Raw genomic sequence first — 22,324 nt, 5'->3', positions numbered from 1 at the left:
GAGTCCTGGTAAGCGCCTTGGCAAGAGGGTAAGGTAAGTAAAGGATGACGTAAGACCGATCTGCCAAAAATATTATCGGTCTGAGTCTTGTTCTCGGTCCCGTCTGGCACTGGGAGGAGACCATCATACTTATTCGTTGACTTGAGAATCTGTTGATCTATTTTGAACTTGGACACTACCCTCTACGTCTTAGCCAGACAGCGAACGCAACAGTCACTTGATCACGACAGGTACCGACCCATGGCCACGGCAGAAGCTGTAGATGTACGGAATGTCACCACCATTGGACATGTCGACCATGGCAAGACCACGTTGATGGATGCTCTTTTGGCTGCGAATAACATCATCTCAACACGAATGGCCGGCAAGATCAGATATCTCGACAGCAGGGAGGACGAGCAGGAGCGGGGAATCACCATGGAGAGCAGTGCGGTCTCGCTGAGATTCAAAGTCATGGAGAAAACTCCAGAGGGAGGTATGTGTCCAGACTGTTTGTGATTCATGTTTCGTTTAATGATAGCAGAACAACGTCCCAAGACCTATGTGGTCAACATGATAGACACCCCCGGGCATGTCGACTTCTCGAGTGAAGTTTCGACCGCTTCCCGTTTATGCGACGGTGCCCTTGTTCTTGTCGATGTGGTCGAAGGGGTCTGCACCCAGGTGAGTTCTCATGTGGATGGCATTGCGGTTCACTTTCAAGAGCTTCTTTGTAGACTATCACAGTTCTGAGACAAGCCTGGCAAGACCGTCTCCACCCTATATTGGTCATCAACAAGTTCGACCGTCTCATCACCGAGCTGAAGCTGTCTCCCGTCGAAGCGTATCACCATTTATCCCAACTTATCGAACAGGTGAACGCGGTGATGGGCAGCTTCTTCGCGAGCGAACGTATGGAAGACGACCTCCGGTGGAGGGAAGAACGCGAGCGCCGCCTTGCGGCCAAGAAGGAGTCCCATGCGGACGAAGTTGTGGCTACCGTCAACGAGGATGATGAGTACCAGGAGAAAGATGATGAAGACATCTACTTTGCGCCAGAGAAGGGGAACGTCGTGTTCGCTTCCGCGGTAGACGGATGGGGTTTCCGCATAGGCAAGTTCGCGCACTTGTACGCCGTGAAACTTGGAATCAAGGAAGCGAACCTTCGAACTGTGCTTTGGGGTGACTTCTACATTGACCCAAAGACGAAGCGGGTCATCAGCTACAAGCACCTGCGCGGTCGCTCGTTGAAGCCGCTCTTCGTTCAGTTCGTTCTAGAGAATATCTGGGCTGTTTACGATGCTGTGGCGCTGAACCCGTAAGTATTATCAGCCAATTTTGAGTTCTCCTCGCTCAAGCTATCTGCAGGAATCCTGACAAGGTCGCAAAGATCATCACTACGCTCGGATTGAAGATTCTTCCTCGCGATCAGAGGTCCAAAGACACCCGTCAACTTCTGGCTCTCATCTTCTCGCAGTGGTTACCGCTCTCGACTTGCGTCATACAGTCAATTGTCGACATCGTTCCACCTCCGTCCACCGCTCAGCTCACCCGTATCCCTAAGATGCTATACCCGGATATCTACGAGTCGACCATCGCACCAAAGAACAAGCTGGAGGTTGACCTGTACAATTGCCATAGCAGCGCTGATGCGTCTGTAGTCGCCCTCGTCAGCAAGATGTTTGCAGTTCCTACCAGAGAGCTCCCGAGGTACAAGAAGAAGGCCCTGACAGCAGACGAGATGCGTAGTCGCGCGAAAGCAGCGAGAGACGCTCGGGCGGCCGCAGCCGCCGCCGCGGCTGCCCCCGATACTCCTACCTCTGAAGCGTCTTCTGTACCACTCGAGGAAGCCATGAAGAACACTCAGATCACCGATAACAAGGAGAAAACGCCGGAAGCGGACGAAGAGGATGACGAGGAGGAGACGTTGCTCGGATTCGCACGCATATACTCGGGCACGATCCGGGTTGGAACGACAGTTGTCTGTGTCCTTCCGAAGTACAACCACAATCTTGGGCCCTCTCATCCCCGGAACGCGCAGCACCTCATCACTGCACAGGTCGAAGAGCTATATACCATGATGGGTCGGGAGCTTGTACCGGTAGAGAGCGTTCCTGCCGGAAACGTCTTCGCCGTGAAGGGCCTGGAGGGTAAAGTCTGGCGGAACGCCACGCTATGTGCTCCTGCCGCCGGTGGTGTAGGTGGCGCGTCGGACCTGTCCCAGTTTGCCGACACTCTGGTCAACATGGCTGGCATCATCCGCTATGTGAGCACAGCATTACCCTGAAGAGACTCCTCAATACTGATGCATCTCTTCAGGCTGCGCCTATTGTCCGCGTTGCTTTAGAACCGGAACATCCTGCCGACATGCCCAAGCTTATCCGCGGTTTGAAACTGCTCAGTCAGTCGGATCCGTGTGTGGAGACATTCCAGCAGAAGACTGGCGAGCATGTCATCCTGACCGCTGGCGAGTTGCACGGAGAGGTAAGTGCCCTATCCGACTCGACGGAAACTTTATCGCTGACATCCTTGCAGCGATGTCTCAAAGATCTGCGGGAGCGGTTCGCTAAAGTTGAGATTCACGCATCGAAGCCCATCGTTCCGTTCCGAGAGACGGCGGTAAAGGGTACCGGTATGTGCACCCGTACGCATTGACCAAACCTAGGTTCGCTTATGACATGGTCGTAGACATGGCGCCTCCGAAGACACCGAATGCGAAGCGCGGTACGATGCAGGGAGCAGCCGCGCAGAACCTCGTGAAGTTCACTATCCGTGCGGCACCGCTTCCGGCTCCTATCCTAGAGTTCCTCTTGGACAACCTCGCAATTTTGCGGCGCATGCAGCAAGAGCGGAAGGAAGGCGAAGGAGACGGCTTGAACGCGGATGACGAAGAGGGGCTCGAAGATGTAGACTATGACATGCAAGGCGAGTTCATCAAGAAGCCAACTATCAAGGCCGAGGCGTTCTGGCCTTCGCTGCAGGAGAAGTGTAAGGAGGCGGGCGGCGAGTGGACGGACATTGTAGAGAGGATATGGGCATTCGGCCCTCAGAGGATGGGCACGTGTCTGCTCATCGACGCGAGATCTGGGCAGCCCAATTCGTGAGTGCCCATACTCCCTACGGAGTATCATTGGTATGCTGACTAGGTAACGCAGGTATAAAAAGCGGCTTGAGCAGATCAAGCAACAACAAGAAGTCAAGGAGCAGGACTCCCTCGTGCTTGCTTTCGATGACTACCTGGAGACGGGATTCCAGCTGGCAACTTTCCAAGGACCATTATGCGCGGAACCCGTAGAAGGCCTCGCTTACTTTGTGGAGTCGGTCACGCTTGACCGGGAGGGTATCGAGCAAGAACAAGGTATGTCAAACTGACTCAAGCAGTCTGGCGAATATACGTACTGATGACTGGTGCAGCGTCCAACAGAACGGCACATCTCACTGGCTCCCTCATATCTGCCGTTCGAGACGCTTGCCGAAACGGTTTACTCGACTGGTCCCCGAGACTGATGTTGGCCATGTACACGTGTGATATCCAAGCTTCTAGTGAGTCATATCCCCCTACCCACTGAAACACACAATTTTTGACGATGACAACCTTCTAGCCGATGTACTAGGCAAAGTCTACGGGGTCGTCGCGAAGCGGCGAGGGCGGATCGTTGCAGAGGAGATGAAGGAAGGGACAGAGTTCTTCACTGTCCGTGCAAAGCTCCCTGTCGTTGAGAGTTTTGGGTTCGCAGATGGTACGTCGTGCAAGGTTCGTTCAGAAGCTCTGCGTTCAATTAACATCCTTCCTTCTCAGATATCCGGAAACGCACATCTGGCGCAGCAAGTCCCCAACTGATCTTCAGCGGGTAGGCTCTTGATTGCCAACTCCCCGCTTATGGTTTCTGATGGCGCACTAGATACGAGATGTTGGACTTGGACCCCTTCTGGGTTCCGACGACGGAAGAAGAGCTGGAGGATCTCGGAGAGAAGGCGGACCGTCTCAATATTGCAAAGGCCTACATGGACGCAGTGCGCGAGAGAAAGGGTTTATTCGTGGACAAGAAAATTGTGGAGTTCGCAGAGAAACAGCGGACGCTGAAGCGGTGAACCGAAGGAAAACTTCATTTTTCTGTAGCGATATTGTTGTAAGAGAGTTTACTGTATTGTTGCAAATTGCTTCCGTTCTCTTCCTCAAGCTCGGAAACTCTGGTTGTCGACGACCCCGGAAGGTAGATATTTTGGCCAGAACGGGGGCGCTAGCTCGGCCTCGCCTATTGCGGAACTCTCACGTGGGAGGCGCTGCCAGTGCTTCCGCCTCATTCCTGACTACCATCCCGACCGAACATCCCCCCTCCCCCTTCGCCGTCTTCGACAGGCTCGACATCGCATGGGCACCCCATGTACGACTCTCAAGCCTCTATGAGCTACGACCAGTCACAGGCTCCCGGCGACGAGCAGTACATCTCGACCTTCTTCTGCCGTGCGCTTTACGACTATCAGACGAACGACTCCTCTTCCCTCTCCTTTCGCAAGGGCGACGTGATCGAAGTCCTTACACAACTTGAGTCTGGCTGGTGGGATGGACTGCTTAACGACGAGCGCGGATGGTTCCCGTCTAACTACGTGACCATGATCTCCGACCAGGAGGCGGAGGCTGCTCTGAACGGTTCGGAGTACCCAGGCTCCCAGGCTTCGCTCCCGGACGATTCTATGGTCGATATGGCGCAGACGATGTCTCAGGCTCTCTCTCAGTCCGACCAGGACGGCGACTGGCTGAACGGAGATGGGGACTACGGTCAACCTGCGCAGAGAGATGCTGGATATTCGAATGGTGCCCCAGGACGTGGCGGAGGGACGCAGACGCATGACTTTTGGGTACCTCAGGTTGCGCAGGATGGTCGAGTACGTGTATTTCTCTCTTCATAATACGACAAGCTGCACGATTCCGGCGGAGGACCGGAGTCGGACGTGTGTCCGTCGCGTCAACAAGTACGTCTCGTTGACTTACTTGCTTGCCAGATATTCTACGTCAATACCCAGACCGGACAGCAATCCCGGGACCTCCCCACCGAAGCCGAAGGAGATGAGGAGGCGGAAGTCGCTGCACTTTCTCCGCAAACATCTCGTGCGGGTCCGAGTGCCGCCTTCGGTCTCGCATCAGGCAATGGCGGTATTCAAGACGGGGCTGGGTTCGGGATACCCAAGAGGACACGCACTCCAGAGCCATGGGTTAGGCGACTCGCCGACGACGGCATGTCGTACTACTATGTGAACAGGGTCGACGGACAGGTCTCCTGGACCGTGCCTGAACCGGGCGCTCCTCCCTCTTACACCGATGATGGCATCCCCCGCGATCCCATTGCCAAGAGTTCTCCCGCTGCATCTTCGTCGTCGCCCATACCACGGAATGGCAGTTCGAATGGTCTCGCCCGCGAGATCGCGGACCCCATTAGCCGGCTGCGGTCAGAATCTTCCGTCTCACGGACACGAGAGCGCAGTGATAGTAGTGTTGACCGTCTGAGCATCCACTCCGATGATTCTGAAGTGTACCCTTCCAGACGAGACAGGTCGGAGTCTACGACAGGTGCACAGCCGGTCGGGAACGGGGTGGGGCGTTCGAACGTCTCTTCAAGCGCCTCCTCGTCACGCTCCAATCAAGCTGGCTCTGCGGCCCTAGAGCTCACCGCCGCTGAGGAATCTGCCAAGGCACTGCAAGAGACTCTAACTCCCCCCTCTCCAGAAACCGCCGTCGAGCTCTCGAACCAAGTGCGGGAAGCCATTTCTACTGTCCTACGGTATCTCAGGGCATCATCGAACTCTCGTCGACCGGAGCAGTACAAGGAGGTGGACCAGTTAGTTTTGAAGGTTGTGGCGGCGGTACGCAACCTCCTCTATGTCACTGCCACTCCGAGCGGCCATGTCCCCAGCCACCTCTATCCCCGCGACCCCCGCGATCCCAGACTTGCAAATGCAGGTCAGACTTTGCAATCCCACTTGAAAGCCGCACATCGCAAGGTCGCTGGTACCCTGTCAAAGCTGGTCTTGTCTGCGCTCGCGATGCAGTACGACCCAGGTCTGTCTGCGTCTGACAAGCCCAACAGGATGGAATCCGACGTCGCGGAGCTTGAACGCGCAGTAGTGGCGTTCGTGGGCGAGGTGCAGTTCTTCCAGGAACAGCATGCTTTGTCAAACACGCTATCACGGTCCGGGGCTGGGAAACGTCTTTACGGCGTATTCTCTACTGCTAACGTCGGGCTGGGTCTGCCGGGGGGTGGTGTGGGCGGAGATTGGCGAGGTTTTGGTTACGTCGCTCCAGAGGACGGTACCGAACCTCCTCAGCGGATACTCAACGACGACGTTGTGATCGAGTTCAAGGGCAGCCTCAAGGCGCTGGAGGCTCGTTTGGGATCTCTGGTCATCTCGCTGAGGTATCTGGACAGCCACCCAGGTAAGTGCTGTGTCCATTAGGCTGTTTACGTAACTCACCACGCCGACCGATGATCTACAGAACGAGTGTCAATGGAGGGTCAAAGTGCTTCTGCGTATCTCTCCTGGATGCTCCGTTCACTCTGCGGGATCAACGTCGCCCGTCATGTGGACGTCGATGGCATCCGTCCTGAGTCGGGGTTACCATCAACATCTGCCCAGTACATGCAGTTGGTCGATAAGGCGCGGTTGCTCGTTCGCACGCTTGAAGTAGCCACTCAAGCCCTGTACGACGATGGTGCGACCATCTTCATCGCCGTCCAGGCGTTGGGGCGCATCGAGCTGTTGGGTCTGAGGGATCGGACCGCTTACCTCGGTTCGGTGGAGTCCACCGCGCCTGTCATCAGGGCGAACTGTGTATCAGTCGCGCAGACCCTCGAGAATCTGCTCGCACTCGGCCATGACCAGGCTGCTATCAGCCAGGGCGACTACCGCAATTCCATCGAGTGGAGGATGTCACGCATCAATATGGCGGACAGCTCGATTGCAGCGCTCACGTCGCGTATAGCGGACATGGCGGGCGGGGATGACGAGTTTGTTGACATGGAGCAAGCGTTTGCCCAGCCACCTATGCGTATTGCTCCGTCGAGCGACTCTGTGAGCTCCCAGGCGTCCACATCGATGTACAACAATGTCAACCAGCAGCCGTCGCAATCGTCGCTGGATATGTCCGACAGGTCACGGTCGGATAGCGTCACCGAGCCGGATACTCCAACATGGACCCAGAGCGATTCGATGGAGAACACGCTCATTGCTCCGCCATCTCCTGATCTGGGCGATGACCCGCTTGAGGACGAGATCGCACCGTATGGGGATGAGGAGGATCGTGCGTTACTCCTGCTTCATGAGTGGACTAGTGCGAAACTAATTGCATATGCTTCTAGCTGGTATTACGAGCAAGTCGCCGCCACGTGCCGGAAAGGGCAACAAGCTCATGAAGATCCTCGGTCCTGAGACCCCTCAACACTACATCAGCAAGCTAAACGCCGAGCAGAAGCCGTGGTACCTCCGTCCGAACTACGACCAGTCCGAGATCCTTATCGATCCCGATGGTGGTGTACGTGCGGGTACTCCTTCGGCCCTTGTCGAGCGGCTGACGGCGCATGAGCTTGGTGGTACGTATCTGTTTCCCCAGTCTCATCGGTATCCGCAGCTGACTCGTCTTGTGCAGACCCGACCTTTATCAAGAACTTCTTGATGACGTTCAAGTCATTCATGACCGTAGATCAACTCTTTGAGCTCCTGACGAAGCGCTTCTGGATCTCGCCTCCCCCGAACTTGAAGCCGAGCGAGCTTGAGGAATGGACTCGTCTGAAGCAGCAGGTCATCCGTATGCGGTATGTGACTGCCCTTCATTTTGTCGCAACAATGTGTGCTGATTGTCTTATCATGCAGGGTCCTCAACACTTTCAGGACCATGGTTACAGATGACGACATCCTGGAAAAGGAAGACATGTACATCCTCGGCCGCATGAAAGAGTTCGCTTCTGACGAGGAAGTGGTCACCTTCGCGGCCGCCAAGCAGCTTCTCATCCTCATTGAACGTGCTGTAAGTATCATCATCGACTCATCTCGTCATACACAGGAGTGACGTTATTCGCCTTATTAGCAACGAGGCGGCGATGCCCCGATCAAGACCACGAACACCGTGCCCCTCGCTCCTCCAGCGCCTATCCTACCCAAGACCACGAAGAAGCTCAAGCTACTCGATATCGATCCGCTCGAGCTTGCAAGGCAGCTGACGCTCATGGAGGCCGCGCTCTACAAGAAAATCCGGCCAATGGAATGCCTGCAGCGGTCACGAGAATCCAAGCCTGGCAAAACCGCGGATAATATCACTACTATCATCCAACTGAGCAACAGGGTGAGCACACTTTTGAGTGTGGCAATACGCGATCGTGACCAGAAATTGTTACAGATTGCCAATTGGGTGGCCGAGTCCGTTTTGGCGAGGGAAGATTCGCAAAAACGAGCACGGATAGTGAAGCATTTCATCAATGTCGCTGACGTATGTACTCCGTCGTCTTCTTACCGTTCTTCGAATCGCTGACAGTGATCGCAGCGATGCCGCATCCTGCAAAACTTCTCGACAATGACCGCAGTGATTTCCGGTCTCAATACCCCACCTATTCGTCGACTCAAGCGGACATGGGAGCAAGTCAACGCCAAGTTCATGTCACAGCTGAAGGTCTGCGAGTCGACCATTGATACCAACAAGAACTTCAATAATTACCGATCTCTTCTGGCGAGGATCCAACCCCCTTGTGTACCTTTCATCGGTGGGTGCTTCATCAATACCTTACGCGGCGTCGCTGGGCTCTAACACATCGACATCAGGTGTCTACCTTACCACACTGACTTTCATCAACGACGGCGCGGAAGACAAGTTAGCAGGCAGTATGATCAACTTCCGCAAGCGACAAAAGGCGGCCGAGGTCATCCAGGACATTAAACGTTGGCAGGCGAAGCCATACAACTTCCAGACGGTTGCGTCCGTGCTCACCTACCTGGAGGAGTCCTTCCAGTCCTACCAGGACGGCGTCGACTACGGCGATCAGTTCTGGAACCTCAGTCTTGAGCGCGAACCCCGTGAGCGGGAGGACGAGAAGATGGCTAGACTGCTGCAGGAAAGCGGATTTTTGTAGACGAGAGGTACCAGTATGCGCGCTGGGCTCCCATTCACCCTCTCCCTGTGACACCCCCCGTCCTCATCTTCATACTCATATCTACCATGCAACCCCTCTTCGCGTATTCAGTGTTCATATCCGCACCATGCTTTGTGTATTTGTGTTTTGCCGTTCGCATCTGACTTATCCCGACTACATGCTGTAATAGTAGCTACCACTACTCCCGGACTAGGATCATGCTGGATAATGCAAGAGTCTCAGGTGTGAGATGCGGATTGTGCTACCTGACGGGGCGTGCCTATGTATATTGTCATATCTTGTTTACCGTGCTTCGCTATCTTAGTTTTGTTTCGGCTTTAGATCTTTAGCTTCAGACATGGATCGTGGGAATATATCGAACAAGCGCAAGATGCGATCGTGTTGCAACCGCGGTTCATTTCAAACCACCACTTTGAGGCGTCGTCGTCGCGTCTACCCAGACAAAGCGTCTGCATAATCCTCCAATATGGAAGAAGACACATCGTTCTTTGAGAAGGAACGCGATAGGCTCACAGCCGAAATCACTAGTGTGAGTATCGAGTATCCGGACTTCGCAGCGATCCAGCTGACGACCTGTTCGATGCCCAGGGCTTCGAAGAACTTCTCTCGTCGAGCAATGGGCTCAACCGCAAACTCGAGGAGGTGCTCGGGATGACACGAGAATATGAGACCATTGCTTCTCTGTGGCAGAGCTTTCACGAGCTTATGCGGGGCCACCGGGACGAAGACGAGAACTCTGGTGAGGCCGACCAGCCACACGGCCTCCCGGGGACCGGTGGACATGTCTTGACAGGATCGAAGTCTAGCGGGGTCACGGCAGGACATGAGGAGCAACAAGATTCATGATTCGGAGTTGTATGATATAGTACGAGACACAAATTCGGGGGCAAGGAGGTATATGAGGGATACCTGGTCGTACGTATATACAGCGTGATGGCAGGAGACGTGAGGATACATGACAATGGACTTCGGAGTTGGCGTTTGGGGGCGTCATCAACACAACAGGTATCCAAGTACAGCAGGACAGACAATGACGGAGTGCACACACAATGCGACGGAGCAGGAAGAACGTAATAAGTATCGTGAACAGAGGATGTCGTGTCCCCTCAGATGTCGGCCCAGCTCGCCACCCAAGAGAATCCGTTGAACTCGGCCTGATCGCGCGAAGAAAGCTGGGTATGCACTGGCGTCAGAGTAGGCTGCTCCTTGGTGAACTCTTCGTCGAAGTTGCTGGTATCCGCAGTTCCGTTCTGCAGCAGCGAGGTTGTGTGAGTGGCGCGTCAATATAGAAGCAAATTCACGTACGATCGTGGGGAAATATGGTGGAGGAATGCGCTTGTTCAATACGTCGTCGAAGCTGACATCCTTGAAGAACGGATGCCGCTTGATCTCCTCCGCGTCGCCCTTCCCGGAACCAAGGCGACGTGTGGGGTCACGTGTCAACAACTGCGACAGAAACAGCTCAGCTTCTGCCTGGAGAGCCCGAACAAACAGACGGAACGCACCTTTTGCAGGATTGAGACGGCGTCACGAGGCATGGTGATCGGGTAGAGCGGTTCATCTTCCAAGATAGCGTCGAAAATTTCGTCCTCGTCATCACCGCGGAACGGCGACTGGCCGAGCAACATCTCATACATGAGGACCCCGAACGCCCACCAGTCGACTGCGCGACCATAGCGCTGCTCTAGCAAGATCTGCCGAAATAAGCCAGTAAGAAATATGGCGAAGTATACCGTCATTGAACTCACCTCGGGGGCCATGAACTCTGGCGTGCCGCAGAACGTGCTGGTCGTGGAGCCGAACCACATTTCCTCTTTGCAAAGACCGTAGTCAGCAACCTTGACGTGCCCATCAAGCGTCAACAAGATGTTGTCCAGCTTCAAATCACTGTGCGAGAACGCATTGAGCGATCGGGACGAGCATATAAGACCAGGGCACCTACCGGTAGATGATGCCATTTGCGTGGAAGTACTCCAGTGCAAGTAACACTTCCGACGCGTAGAACTTCGCTTGCCGGAGCGAGAACTGCTTGCGCTGGATATGCAGCATAAGATCACCACCGCTCACGTACTCCATGACAAAGTAGACACGCGTCTCAGTCTGGAAACATGAATGCAGCCCGAGCAAGAAAGGGTGTCGTTCACGCGCAGCAGCGAGGAAGACCCGTTTCTCCGACCGTGTACTGCATAGAGGACCATGTTAGCGGTGGTTCGAGGCGCCGGCGAAAGGATAAAACAATGCGGGGGTCTCTGCGGTTGAAGGGATCGAGACAAACACGCACCTCTCGACCTCGTCGTTGTCGATGATGAACTCCTTCTTGAGTACCTTGATGGCATACAAACTGTTTGTCTTCTTCTCCTCCGCCAACATAACCTTACCGAAATTACCCTTCCCGAGCACGGCAAGGAAGTTGAAGTCGTCGAGGCCGACCTTGCGCTTCCGTGCCGCCTGCCGCTGTTGCTGCTGCTGCTGCATCATGGCCTGCTGTTGCATAGGAGGCAAAGACTGTTGTGGCGTCATGCGCGGTGGCATGCCCTGGGCCGGGCCCATCGGGAGGGAGGGCTGCTTCTGCGGCACTTGTGGCGGTGGCGGGACGTTCTATACGGTGAAGGGTTAGCTATCATTGTGCGCTTTCTCGACGCAATACATAGAGACGACAAACCTGGTATGCTTCGGGTCCTTGTGGCGGCATCTCGTAGCCAGGAGCCGGACGTCCAGGATAGCCCTGCTGGGGCTCCGTGGGGAAGGGGGGAGCCATCGGCGGACGTCCTGGTCGACCAGCACCAGCAGGTGGCTGTTGCGGATAGCCAGCGGGCGGGAGCGCCTGAGGAGGCAGGTGCTGTTCGGGCGGCGACTGAGGGCCAGGACTCGCTCCCCTATACCCGTAGTCCGGCATAGGAGGCTGTTGCGGAGCCTCACCAATCTGCATGCGCTCCATCTGGTCCACAGGCAAGTGCTGCTCGGCCATACCCATCGGGTGAGGAGGGGGGTACGGCTGCTGCGGCGAGACGCGTGGACCGCCCGCTTGCTGGGTTTGCCTTCGCTTCTGTTCTTCCTTGCGGCGTGAGACCTCACGCGCCTCCCTGAGGAGAGCGTTCGCCGTCTCCATGGACATACCACAGAAGTCGGGGACAAGATGCGCGCAGTTGGCGTGGCAGGTGATGTCGCACTCGGTGCACCGTCGAGCGTTCTTCCTACCCAAGGGCAGCATGTAGCCGCAGTGGCAGCACCAGTTCGCGCCGATGTTGTTGATGGGTTCGAACCGGTGGGGAATGCGGTGGTTGATCTTCTCTGCGTCATCCTCCTATATACTCGCGTTCAGCCATTTATCAGCGGTCAAACAAGATATGCCACCTACGCCCGTATTTGACTTCGATATACACTTCGTGACGACCTTCTCGTAACATTTCTTATGACAGGTGTATCGGCAGTCTTCGCATTGGTATCCGGCGGCGTTGAGCAAAAACTCGTTGCAGTAGGCGCAAAGGATGATCTGGTAGAACTGCCGTTGGACGAACTTGTGGCCGTTCATCTCGTGCACTTCGTCCTTCCTCTTGCGGACGGCACCTTGACGACCTAGTCCTCCTGGAGTGTCGAGCGGCCGCTTGCGGACGTTCTCCTTGACTGATGTGACATTGAGCACGCAATATAATATGCCATGCATGCGCCAACTCACTGAAGTTCAGCCGCAGGGCTAGAGCTCCGGCAGGCTCGACCGCGAACCAGGCGTCGATGCCTTCCGACTGAGGAGGAGCTCCCGGCAATGGACCACCCGGAGGAACAATCCGAGCGTCACCAAACGGTATAGGTGCGTTCATATCCCCCATGCTAGCAGGCTGCCCAGCGAACGCTGCTGCATCACCATTCATCGCACCCGCAGTGACCCAGCCGCCCTGACCACTCTCCATCATGACCTTCTGCCGCCGCTGCGCCTCCACGAGGTCGTTGATTTTCAACCATAGCAGGCCGATGAGCTGAGGGTGCTGTTCGTTTGCCTGCTTGTCGTACACCGCAATCTCCACTTCGTTCGCCTTATCAATGGTTATTTCAAAGTTCTCCATCCATCGGTCCGTCTTCGAGGGATGCGACCGAGCGTGCTGGGAACCCTCGACTCGGAAGGAAACGTAAGTTTCGACTTGCTTAGATGATGACCGGGAACGGAAAGTGGATATGATGGGAGCATGATCGAGTTCCCGTGCGCCCTTGAGGGTAATCTGGAGCTTTCCGGATAGCGGTTTTGAACGAATATTGTCCTTGCGCTCGCCGTCAACACCGGGACCGATAGGGCCCGGACCTGCCGAAGTGAACAATATTAAGTGAACATCATTCTCCACGATGGCATTCCACGGCGAGCCCAGTCATTGCGATGTAGCACATCGTAGGTAGGTGTTCTCCCAACGACGTTTGCGAATGATTGATGTGCCCTTTCACGACGGCCATTTCACATGCCTCAAGAGAACAGGAAGAAGACTTACCCCCATCCTCGTCATCCTCGACGTCGTCCAGAATGTGGAGAGTCTTGTAACGCTTGAGGGCGGACTGAAGAAGCTGGATCTTACGATCACTCTCCACCCGCTTGCTTTCCGCATCCTGCCTCGACTTCTTGTCTCCGTCGGCCTGGTAGAGCTTGGCCATCTTGTCTATGCCTCGCTTGTACTGCATCTCGACCTGGAGCTTGTACTCGAGCTGATGGAGCATGCGGGAGATCTTCGCAGTCGTGTGTGGTGTGTCGGCCTTGATCAGGTCGAGATTGGTATACGTCTTGGGTTTGGGCATGCCAGAGTTGTCGTCTGCAGGCAGGCCGCCCTGGGGGCCCATCTCGGGCGAGCGCCCACCTCTCGCAGCGTACTCGGAGGCGGAGGACGTACCAGGATAGCGGCCGTCTGGCATGCGACCCATGCGGGGGGACTGGGGGAGGCCGCCCTGCGAGGATCCGGCGCTGCTGGATCGGGCATGATCGTCACCGCGTTGCTGGGCCATCTTGCGGGAATGCAGCTCGCGGAGGGTGTCTTCGAAATAGGAGAGGGAACGCTCCGCCTCGCGAATTTTAGCATCATTCTTGCGCAGGACCTCCGGGTTGCTGGTGGCCTGGCGGATGAGCTTGGAGGCTTCGAGGAACTTGCGCTCCGTCTCGATGCGCTTGTAAACATCCTGGATCTTCTGGTCCAGCTCGTGCGCCTGCAGCGAGATGAGTGTCCTAGGGCCGTCGTCGACGCTGTTGGAGTCTTGCTCACCATTGTGTCGGGAGCCCGCAAGTGCGGGGCGATGTCGCAGACGTTGGCAATGGGCAGGAAGATGAGAAGAAGGAAAGGGACAAAACGGAGAGTGCACTGGTGTGGGTCCGCGGAGGCGGTGAGAGATAAGATGCTTATCGGCTTCTAACAACTTGAACTACTTGTAACGTTTCCGGTAAGTCCCAGCTTCTAATCGCCTTCTCCCTTTCACGTCGACCACCATGCCCTCCTTTGCCACCGCCGTTGTCACTGAAGACAGCGCGGACAGCGTACGCGTCGCGCTCAATGCGCGGTTTATCCTCGTTGCGGGCTCGCCGTCGGACACCGTGTATGCGCTCAAAGGACGCGTCCCCGACGGCATTGACGTCGTCCTGCACTCCGACTTGGTCATCACAATATCTGGTACAATGGACCGCGCCCGGGTGGACAGTCGCGCGATACAAAGCTCCGCAATTGCTCAGCATTTGCAGAACTACTTCCATGTGGTTTGTCTGTCCCACCGCCCCTTCGCCCCTTCCCTGCACTGACCCTTCCTTTCTCCGCACTTGCCCCATGCACCGCTGCATTGTCTGCGCAGAACGGCGAACAGCTCGGCGTCAGGATCGCGTCCAGAATCTTCGTGGATGATGACGACGACGGCAAAGTCAAAAGTGCGTGTCTTCTGGGCATTTCTCAGTCGGTGCGCACAGCCCACCGCGCACTGGACTCGGCGATTTGACGGCCTCACTCATCCGAATCCTCGTTATTCCCGTCAGTAACGTTGAGCCCGACGCGTCCAGTCCTAGAGCGGTGCTCTCCCTTCGTGAGGCTATCCGCTATCGAGCTCGTCTACGCATGTAAGAAGCCACCGACACCACATGCATATGCACTTCCGCAGTCAGGCTCCCTCGGCGACCAAGGTGATTCTCTTCTGCCCGAGGACTCCCTTTCCCTGCTTGCTCAGCATTCCGTGTTGCAGACGCAGCTGCGGACCCCTTTTCTCCCCATGGGTTCCTACCACTGGTTGCTGCGCTCGATCGCATCGTCGACAAGTTCGCTGTGCTCCATTTGGTTAAGTGCGTGTCCACTTGCGTTCGCAGCTACCTTCCAACCCGTTGACCATTGCTATGACAAATAGAAAATATCCACTCATATTCGGTCCTTGGCGCGAAGTACGCATATATGCGCCTCTTCCTCCATCACACACCTTACACTGTTGCGGACAGCGGTTCGACGCAGAAGTCGCGGTGTCAAGGAAGGTAGTCCGTACGATTACGGACATAGTTGCCCGTTCTCCGCACACGCTATTTCGCAAGAGATGTCACCGGTTGATCAAAGTTCTGCTAGGCGTTGTCACAACCGTCCCCGCACTGACCTTCTTTGACACTCAGACAATACATAAGAACGCCGTCCATACGTCTCGCGCATCCGCGGATTCACTTCGTACACTTCTCTCCGATGTTGTGGCAGGGGAAGACAAGGATGAACTGGACGACCTGGCCGGAGACGAAGGTTTGTATGCTTCGTCAGACCATTGTGACGTGTTGTGCCAGGCAATGGAACGGCTATTGAGGTGCGGAGTAAAACCTACGAGGTACAAGGTCCGTTCACCCTTGTGGCGACGCGAATTCAGACTGGCTCTGATATCCTTGACACTCATGTAGGGCACGGCGGCCGCCGGCCTTGGGCAAGGGAAGGGTCATGACGACGACTTCCAACTATCGGATTGTCGTCCCACCTCTCCCATGACTTTTGACCCCCAGTGGGACGACCACGGCCAGGTTGCCCGGGACCGGGTCGAGCTCCGTTTCGATGAGGACACGGAAACAGTGGACGGGAGCCAAGACCGGGATGTTCTCTTCGACGGCAGTTCTGATCTGGACGACGTCGATCTGTGGGTCTCCGACGAAGCGGAGTCGTTCCATGCTATAAGTCCGCCGCTGGAGGACGTCGACGACTTATGGGGCAGCTCGCAGTCTACGCTCGACGTTTGTATTTTACCTCCATCCTCCGGCTTACTGATCATCGATGTATACTCTAGGACCCCTTCTCGGACACGGAGGCTTATGCACTCTGGTCTTCACAGTCATCTACTCCCGACACCGCGCTCTCCGATCCCAACCCGCGGTTCATGGTCGACATGTACTCTGACGAGGAAGAAGACGGCAGTTTTGTCAACGATCTCGCTCTTACCGCTCTTACCCCGGATCAACTCGACGGTTCTCCCGGCCCGCCATCCGATGCACTCTCGCAAACGTTCAGCTCATCGCATTCCTTGCAGACCTCTAGTCATCGCCAGGGTCAAAGTTTTTTCCAACCCTCTCCTACTCTGGACCTGCCTACGGGTACGACCTCGCCGGCGCCTTGGCTCGAATCTCATGACCTGCGCTCTCAGGCTCTCAGCCCCTCTGTCGACGAAGCTCTAGAGGTAACGACATCATACTTCCCAATTGCTCTCGACGACGATCTCGCGTGCGACTTGGACGAGGGCATGGATAGTTCGAGGGCATTCTTCACGGCGACCCCTGTGCTATCGCCACTACTCTTGGACGCGGTCGCCGAGGGTTCCGAGGTGCTCGAGTTTGAGATTGACTCTGAGTTCGACATGTCTCAGGCTGAATCACTCGACGGATGCAGTCTCTCCGGTTGTAACCTATCTTCGTCGCCTCGGTCTAGACTGCCTCCTGCCCAAGAATCGGCTTTAGCTTGCGTTACGGCTGTCTTCGGGAAGTTCCACGACGACCAGGAGGACGAGGCGGCCGCCCGTCTCCGAACGCTCGCGTACCCGGTCAGCTCCGCCGACGAGAACCCGAGCGCGCGGGTGCCGGTCATCGATGGCGATGGCGATGGACAGGTCGGGCAGTACGATGGGGAGAACGAGGGCAGCCTCGTTGCGGGAGATGCGGGGCACGCGACGGCGATAAGGGCTAGGCCTGGGGAGGAGGCGTGCGCGGGAGTAGGTGCTGGCGCTAGGTTTCTGGCGGAGCCTGCGGGCATGGATTTGCAGTGGGAAGTTGAGGAGTTGTACTTCGATGAGGGTGGCAATGAGGGAGACATGCTCTGCTTCGAGTGAGAGTGCAGGCATATGCGACTGTGTAGGAAGAGAATAGGACCCTGCGTTTACGCGATGCTTCTTTCTTCTGCTTGACCGTAAGACTGGACCCGCAAGGCGATCAGGAGGATTGCCAACCCCACTGCTGGGTCCCGGACACGATAACGGGCCCGGAGGTCATGTATGTCTGACGCATGGAAGTTGAAAGTAGTTAACCCGGCGTAGCGGGAGTTGTTCTGCAGTCAATCAAACGAAAGCCTCTCACAGTCGCTGAAATATCGGCGTGCAGACTATAAGTAAAGCAGAGTTAACCCCTGTGGATCACGTACAGTGTCCGCATACTCTCGCCCACGTCCCTCGCAACGAGACCGCCGCCGGTGAGGAGGAGACTGCCCAGACGACCCGGAGGCGAATCTGGAACCTCGCGCGCAGTTACGTCACAGCCGACGGGGGACATTCAGACTCCGCCAGACTCCGCTTGAGCACCCATAGCCCAGGCGTGCGGGCGGCTACAGAAACTCTACTAGCGACAACCTCTGCTACAACGATCCGCTCGTCCATAAGGCTTCCGCACGCTCCTACCCGCTCGACAGAGCCTCGCTCTCCTCTGTCTCCTCCCGCTCCTGTCCGACTTCCACTCGTCCCTCCGTTCCGTCCCCCACACTCCCTACCGTCCACCGAGTGCCACTACGACATAGCCATGCTCCCCGCTAAGCGCAACAAGGTCGACATCAGCGTACGTCTCAATCTTATTCTTTGCTCTCGCTTTCGGCAGATCTATGCGTGCTGCAAGGCCAGAACGCCTCGTTTCCCCCATCTCCACCCGTGCAGGCAGACGTGTGCTAACGCGGATTTATGATCGGATCTACAGAAACTCACAGAGGAGGAGCAGAAGCTGTTCCGCCTCTATGGCAAGCTGCCGACGCACAAGAATGTGTTGACGAAGATGCAGAAGGTGCGTCCACTTCTTCGTCGCCATACACTTCCTGTCTTTTGTGCGCAAAGATCTGACTATGGATGGGCGTGGTTGCAGGATCGGAAGTACTTCGACTCTGGAGACTACGCGCTCAGCAAGGCCGGTAAAGCTCCCCAGAACACCGTCGGGACTGCTATCCCTAACCCCGAGAAGTGAGTGTTCGTCATGTTCGCCTTGACAACGGTGCTCTGCTCCGCTGCACCCCACCATGCGCCATTTCACCCCAACCTCTGCAGTCTCGCCTTTCCTCTTTTGCGCAGCGCCCACGGGGCGATACGGCCTTGTCGTGATGGGGAAATCTCATGCTAACAATTGCCTCGCATTATAGCATCCCGCACGCCACCTCCCCTCCCGTGCACCAGTCACTCTCGGTCTCGCCTACCAATTCTATGGCCGGGAATGCGATTCCCGCGAAGGAGAGCCCGCTCGCGGAGGACCCCAAACCCGATGAGGACGAGCCAGCTCCTGCGCAGGCTGATGAGGTGGAGTCCGCATGAACTGCGGAATCCTCGCGCCAACCCAACACCAACGTCCGCTATTATTCGCGCGTCCGCTCGCACACGCGCATGAAGGTCGCGCATATGACTGCCACGCCCCCATTCACGCTTGCGTCCGCCCCTCGCCCTCTTGGTTCCCTCGCCACCCGATGACTTGGACACCTGACGTGCACTATCGTGTGCGTCTCCTCCCCTCTCCCATCCCGCAACCCGCGTCCTGCATCTCATCTCGCCCTTCACCTGTCCTCGTCGTCCCTATCCGTGTCACGATCATCAATTGCCTATTGCCTATCATCTATTCTGCTGTACCCGGAGCATATACATTAGTTGCACATGGATCGACCGGCGTATCTCGATGTATGCGCATGAGCACGAGCATCCTCTCATTCCATGGTCGGACATGGCATCTCATGCTATGTCCGGCCACACGACTGACAGAGGTCAAGACGGAGCTGCTTGCCGGTGACATCATGTCGTCGTCGCTCGTGCGTGCGTGCGTTTGCGTGGTGTGCGCCCGCTGTCGATCTTCCCCTGTACGAGGCGTTTTGTACAGTGTAATATTAGGTTCGAAGTGGACTGCGCAGACCGTGCCTTTCGGCCATTCGGCTGAGTGGACTGCCGCCACGCCCCCAAGGAGTAAAGATATCCCAAGAATGATATTTAGTTCATCGTGGTTAAACAGCTCGAGCTCGTATGTCGACATTGTCAAGCTTTGTCAAGGCTGTCGCGGACGAGCGCTGCAGCGCGCTCTGCGAGGATGTACGTCGGACCTTGCGTGTGTCCAGATATGATAAATGGCTGCGTATCGCCCCGACTAATCAGCCCTGCGTCCTACGCACTACGAAGAAAAGGCTGGTTACTCACGAAAGCGGACGCATCCACGACGCGCAGCCCAACCGTCCCCTTGACCCTCAAATCTGGCTCCAGCGCGCCCTTCTCGCCCTTCCCCATCGCGACCGACCCGACCGGATGGTCGATCGTGTCCGCGTTCTCGCGGCTGTACGCGTCGAGCTCGGCGTTGGTGTGTGCGTTGGCAGAGGGGCCGAACTCGTCCAGGATGTAGCCCGCCCAGGCGGGCGCGGCGACGAAGGCGCGGGCGGCGCGGATGGCGGAGCGCATTATGGCGAGGTCGGTGGGCGTGCCGAGCAGGTTTGGGTTGATGAGGGGGGCGTCGAAGGGATTCGGAGATGCGAGGGTGATGTTGCCTCCTGCCAGTGCGATAGCGTTAGTGTTGATAGACGCGGTTCCGGGGACTGGACGTACGGGCTGTGGGCGATATCACGGCTATCGTGAGCGAGAAGAAATGGCCTTCGGCTGGGAGAGATAGCCTCGTCGCCCCAAACCCGTTCTACAGAGTGAAATACGAGTCGCGCGTCATGGTGAGGGCAGACAATACGGAATTTGAAGGAATTAAACGCACGCGAGTGATAAACTCGTAGTGCGCCGACGTCGGGCCCGCGGACGGGTCGCTCGTCCCCAAAGATGCAAAAAAACTGTCTGAGTCGTTAATGCGTAGGAATCCGCGTTGGGTACCGCCCCCGAGGCTCAGGGGCCCGGTTCCGTTGGCCTGCCATTGGGCGAGCACCTGGGCGGCGAGGGTAGCGTTGCGTGCGATGTTGTCGAGGGTATTGGTGGAGTTGACGAACCAGGCGAGTCGGAGGTAGGGGTGGTCCTGCCGTATGTGTGTTGGTACAGTGTCGAGATGAAGTTGAGAGAGAGGTGAGGAAGAGGGGGAGAGGGACGTACTTGGAGGTTCTGCCCGACTGCGGGAAGGTCGACGAGGGGTTTTATGCCCATCGAGGACAGGTGTGCGGCGTCGCCAATCCCGGATAGCATCACTGGACACAGGACATGGGAAGTCCGTCAGCGGGTGCCGAGGTGGACGACATGGAGAACGCACAGATATGAGGAGTCTTGACTGCGCCGGCACACAAAATGACCTCCTTGGTGGCAGTCAGCGTGTGCGTAAGGCCTATCCCGGCATCTTCTGTCAGTACTACGCTGAAGACGGCGGCTCACGAGGAAGACCCTACCATCTGCGCTCTGAGAGAGCTGCACACCGCGCATGACCGGTTGATTGCCTTCGAAGCCGACGGGCAGGACCTTCGTGACATGCGTGTTGACGACGACGTCCAAATTCGAGCGGTTAAAGGACCATGCGAGGTAAGACGTGGCAGAGGATACTCGGTGTCCCCTGAGGATCTGCCATGCGGCATAGTATGTCAGTCGCCAGTACCGGAACTCAGGCACTTCGAACGACTAAGGCGTACAGTGGATTGCGACCACGAAACTCCGACAGCGTCGCCAGAATTGCAGTCTAGGTTGAACGGAAATTGGTCCGGGAGCTGAGCAGTTGTCTCGATGACCATGTCATCTGTCGGAAGAGGGAAGCCTGTCAATGAAACTGGCAGGAGTCCTGTGATGCCAGAGCGAAGGTCAGTACATAGATTGGTTAGGAGAATCAGAAACGCCATGAATAGCGCGCACCATGATCATGAACCTCAGGGTCGAACTCGCCCGTGGTGTTGTGGTGGTCCGCGGGAGGCGTAATCCTGTCAAGTCCTTTCACGAATGGGTACAGCTTGTCCCAAGACCATCCGTCGTCTCCTGTGACCCTTGCCCAACGGTCGTAGTCGTCCTTGGTCCCACGATTAAACGCCATCTGGTCTATAAAGGAATTGAGCGAACAGTACTCTCGTGCGATTCATCCTGAGCACTCTCACTGATTGACGTGGAGCCGCCTAGGACGAAGCCGCGAGGATAGTTGATGACACGATCATTGAGCCCCGCCTGGGGAACTGTGGTGAAGTTCCAGTCCTACGGAATGGGTGATCAGCCTGGAAGCTTGCATGAGAGTTGATGAAACTGACGAACTGAGACCCAGGAAGGCTCGGCGCAAACCCCGGTACAGAGAGGTTGAGATTCAGGAAGTCACTTCCTCCTGCTTCGACCAGGAGGACTCGGATACGAGGATCCTCGGACAGCCGGGAGGCCATAACGCCGCCACCAGCCCCAGCTGCATTGCACTCGTATCAGTGCATGGCTAATTTGATCACCTGGAGAGCACGTACCTCCTACGATAATGAAATCATACGTGCGATTTAGAACTTCGACTGGCCCGTCAAAGAGAGCTCCAAGACAGCGAGTACCACCGAGCCCCAAGACGACGATCGGACAAGTGACCCTAAACTTCATCGTGTTCGCTCAGGCTGTGGGTACGGGAAGCCGGTGGTGGCACCTGTGCCATGATTAAGTAGCTGGCCCGGTGACCATCAGTACTGCGACAATCAAGGAACGTTCGTAACAATGCCGTCAGTGGCCGATGATTACTGAATACACCCGAGGTACCAGTTGACAGGGAGGGTGGAAGTGAAACCTTATTGAGAGTAGTTAGCGCTGCGCGTACGGGAGCAGAGGGAACCTGCCGTCCGTTTGGGTAACGAGCATTGTGTGGAGCATAGAATGGAATG

General features: G+C 56.3%; 7 protein-coding genes across 7 annotated transcripts; 5 read left to right on the top strand and 2 right to left on the bottom strand.

Annotated features, from left to right (window-relative positions):
* The first annotated feature begins 109 nt into the window (after positions 1-109).
* L226DRAFT_504201 (translation elongation factor 2) lies at positions 110-4,157 on the top strand. Its single transcript, XM_067677973.1, has 12 exons — positions 110-475; positions 524-663; positions 717-1,297; positions 1,348-2,245; positions 2,299-2,463; positions 2,515-2,611; positions 2,668-3,079; positions 3,135-3,337; positions 3,394-3,522; positions 3,582-3,719; positions 3,779-3,830; positions 3,882-4,157. Exons 1-12 carry the CDS (start codon positions 241-243, stop codon positions 4,069-4,071), a joined length of 3,240 nt encoding a protein of 1,079 aa, XP_067538336.1. The 5' UTR covers positions 110-240; the 3' UTR covers positions 4,072-4,157.
* Positions 4,158-4,283: 126 nt separating this feature from the next.
* Positions 4,284-9,483, top strand: L226DRAFT_482495 (ras GEF). The gene is made up of 10 exons (XM_067676971.1): positions 4,284-4,866; positions 4,984-6,412; positions 6,473-7,276; positions 7,335-7,565; positions 7,622-7,787; positions 7,846-7,999; positions 8,060-8,314; positions 8,369-8,458; positions 8,513-8,729; positions 8,788-9,483. The coding sequence occupies exons 1-10, from the start codon at positions 4,363-4,365 to the stop codon at positions 9,093-9,095; spliced, it is 4,158 nt and encodes a 1,385-aa protein (XP_067538335.1). The 5' UTR covers positions 4,284-4,362; the 3' UTR covers positions 9,096-9,483.
* A 42-nt stretch (positions 9,484-9,525) lies between these two features.
* On the top strand, positions 9,526-10,158 carry L226DRAFT_610984 (uncharacterized protein). Its single transcript, XM_067686222.1, has 2 exons — positions 9,526-9,645; positions 9,705-10,158. Exons 1-2 carry the CDS (start codon positions 9,583-9,585, stop codon positions 9,960-9,962), a joined length of 321 nt encoding a protein of 106 aa, XP_067538334.1. The 5' UTR covers positions 9,526-9,582; the 3' UTR covers positions 9,963-10,158.
* Positions 9,940-14,469, bottom strand: L226DRAFT_504197 (uncharacterized protein). Its single transcript, XM_067677972.1, has 11 exons — positions 14,351-14,469; positions 13,592-14,294; positions 12,793-13,410; positions 12,475-12,740; positions 11,779-12,420; positions 11,398-11,714; positions 11,059-11,298; positions 10,865-11,003; positions 10,622-10,810; positions 10,422-10,562; positions 9,940-10,366 (listed from the first exon to the last, which is right to left on the bottom strand). The coding sequence occupies exons 1-11, from the start codon at positions 14,351-14,353 to the stop codon at positions 10,223-10,225; spliced, it is 3,402 nt and encodes a 1,133-aa protein (XP_067538333.1). The 5' UTR covers positions 14,354-14,469; the 3' UTR covers positions 9,940-10,222.
* Positions 14,351-16,847, top strand: L226DRAFT_331294 (uncharacterized protein). Its single transcript, XM_067673997.1, has 7 exons — positions 14,351-14,835; positions 14,928-15,000; positions 15,106-15,249; positions 15,309-15,405; positions 15,468-15,501; positions 15,556-15,930; positions 15,994-16,847. Exons 1-7 carry the CDS (start codon positions 14,572-14,574, stop codon positions 16,753-16,755), a joined length of 1,749 nt encoding a protein of 582 aa, XP_067538332.1. The 5' UTR covers positions 14,351-14,571; the 3' UTR covers positions 16,756-16,847.
* A 1,396-nt stretch (positions 16,848-18,243) lies between these two features.
* Positions 18,244-18,513, top strand: L226DRAFT_458888 (uncharacterized protein; the record flags this gene model as incomplete). Its single annotated transcript, XM_067675477.1, has 2 exons — positions 18,244-18,336; positions 18,415-18,513. Coding segments are annotated over 2 exons (192 nt in total), but the record flags the coding sequence as incomplete, so codon positions are not given.
* Positions 18,514-19,243: 730 nt separating this feature from the next.
* On the bottom strand, positions 19,244-22,292 carry L226DRAFT_331338 (alcohol oxidase). The gene is made up of 12 exons (XM_067673998.1): positions 21,926-22,292; positions 21,725-21,870; positions 21,578-21,671; positions 21,342-21,521; positions 21,125-21,270; positions 20,888-21,056; positions 20,755-20,826; positions 20,601-20,692; positions 20,275-20,526; positions 20,118-20,202; positions 19,719-20,062; positions 19,244-19,652 (listed from the first exon to the last, which is right to left on the bottom strand). The coding sequence occupies exons 1-12, from the start codon at positions 22,047-22,049 to the stop codon at positions 19,560-19,562; spliced, it is 1,797 nt and encodes a 598-aa protein (XP_067538330.1). The 5' UTR covers positions 22,050-22,292; the 3' UTR covers positions 19,244-19,559.
* Positions 22,293-22,324: the final 32 nt, after the last annotated feature.

This window comes from Lentinus tigrinus (genome assembly GCF_003813185.1).
Source record: "Lentinus tigrinus ALCF2SS1-7 unplaced genomic scaffold L226scaffold_6, whole genome shotgun sequence".
NCBI classification, from domain to species: domain Eukaryota; kingdom Fungi; phylum Basidiomycota; class Agaricomycetes; order Polyporales; family Polyporaceae; genus Lentinus; species Lentinus tigrinus.
The sequence above is the reverse complement of the archived record's forward strand: the minus strand, read 5'-3'. Positions and strand labels throughout refer to the sequence as shown.

What these genes read in the sequence shown, in the direction of transcription:
- L226DRAFT_504201 (XM_067677973.1), top strand. Translation starts at nt 241, where the DNA reads ATGGCCACGGCAGAAGCTGTAGATGTACGGAATGTCACCACCATTGGA. An exon ending in AGATCTGGGCAGCCCAATTC is followed by an intron (nt 3,080 to 3,134) that starts GTGAGTGCCCAT and finishes TAGGTAACGCAG; the next exon opens with GTATAAAAAGCGGCTTGAGC. An exon ending in GAGTTTTGGGTTCGCAGATG is followed by an intron (nt 3,720 to 3,778) that starts GTACGTCGTGCA and finishes CTTCCTTCTCAG; the next exon opens with ATATCCGGAAACGCACATCT.
- L226DRAFT_482495 (XM_067676971.1), top strand. Translation starts at nt 4,363, where the DNA reads ATGTACGACTCTCAAGCCTCTATGAGCTACGACCAGTCACAGGCTCCC. An exon ending in GACGGCGCATGAGCTTGGTG is followed by an intron (nt 7,566 to 7,621) that starts GTACGTATCTGT and finishes CGTCTTGTGCAG; the next exon opens with ACCCGACCTTTATCAAGAAC. An exon ending in CCCTTGTGTACCTTTCATCG is followed by an intron (nt 8,730 to 8,787) that starts GTGGGTGCTTCA and finishes CATCGACATCAG; the next exon opens with GTGTCTACCTTACCACACTG.
- L226DRAFT_610984 (XM_067686222.1), top strand. Translation starts at nt 9,583, where the DNA reads ATGGAAGAAGACACATCGTTCTTTGAGAAGGAACGCGATAGGCTCACA. An exon ending in TCACAGCCGAAATCACTAGT is followed by an intron (nt 9,646 to 9,704) that starts GTGAGTATCGAG and finishes TTCGATGCCCAG; the next exon opens with GGCTTCGAAGAACTTCTCTC.
- L226DRAFT_504197 (XM_067677972.1), bottom strand. An exon ending in AGCCCTGCGGCTGAACTTCA is followed by an intron (nt 12,741 to 12,792) that starts GTGAGTTGGCGC and finishes ATGTCACATCAG; the next exon opens with TCAAGGAGAACGTCCGCAAG. An exon ending in TATCGAAGTCAAATACGGGC is followed by an intron (nt 12,421 to 12,474) that starts GTAGGTGGCATA and finishes GCGAGTATATAG; the next exon opens with GAGGATGACGCAGAGAAGAT.
- L226DRAFT_331294 (XM_067673997.1), top strand. Translation starts at nt 14,572, where the DNA reads ATGCCCTCCTTTGCCACCGCCGTTGTCACTGAAGACAGCGCGGACAGC. An exon ending in TGCAGAACTACTTCCATGTG is followed by an intron (nt 14,836 to 14,927) that starts GTTTGTCTGTCC and finishes TTGTCTGCGCAG; the next exon opens with AACGGCGAACAGCTCGGCGT. An exon ending in AGGCTCCCTCGGCGACCAAG is followed by an intron (nt 15,250 to 15,308) that starts GTGATTCTCTTC and finishes TCCGTGTTGCAG; the next exon opens with ACGCAGCTGCGGACCCCTTT.
- L226DRAFT_331338 (XM_067673998.1), bottom strand. Translation starts at nt 22,049, where the DNA reads ATGAAGTTTAGGGTCACTTGTCCGATCGTCGTCTTGGGGCTCGGTGGT. An exon ending in GCTCTCTCAGAGCGCAGATG is followed by an intron (nt 20,827 to 20,887) that starts GTAGGGTCTTCC and finishes ATGCCGGGATAG; the next exon opens with GCCTTACGCACACGCTGACT. An exon ending in CGTGATATCGCCCACAGCCC is followed by an intron (nt 20,063 to 20,117) that starts GTACGTCCAGTC and finishes TCGCACTGGCAG; the next exon opens with GAGGCAACATCACCCTCGCA.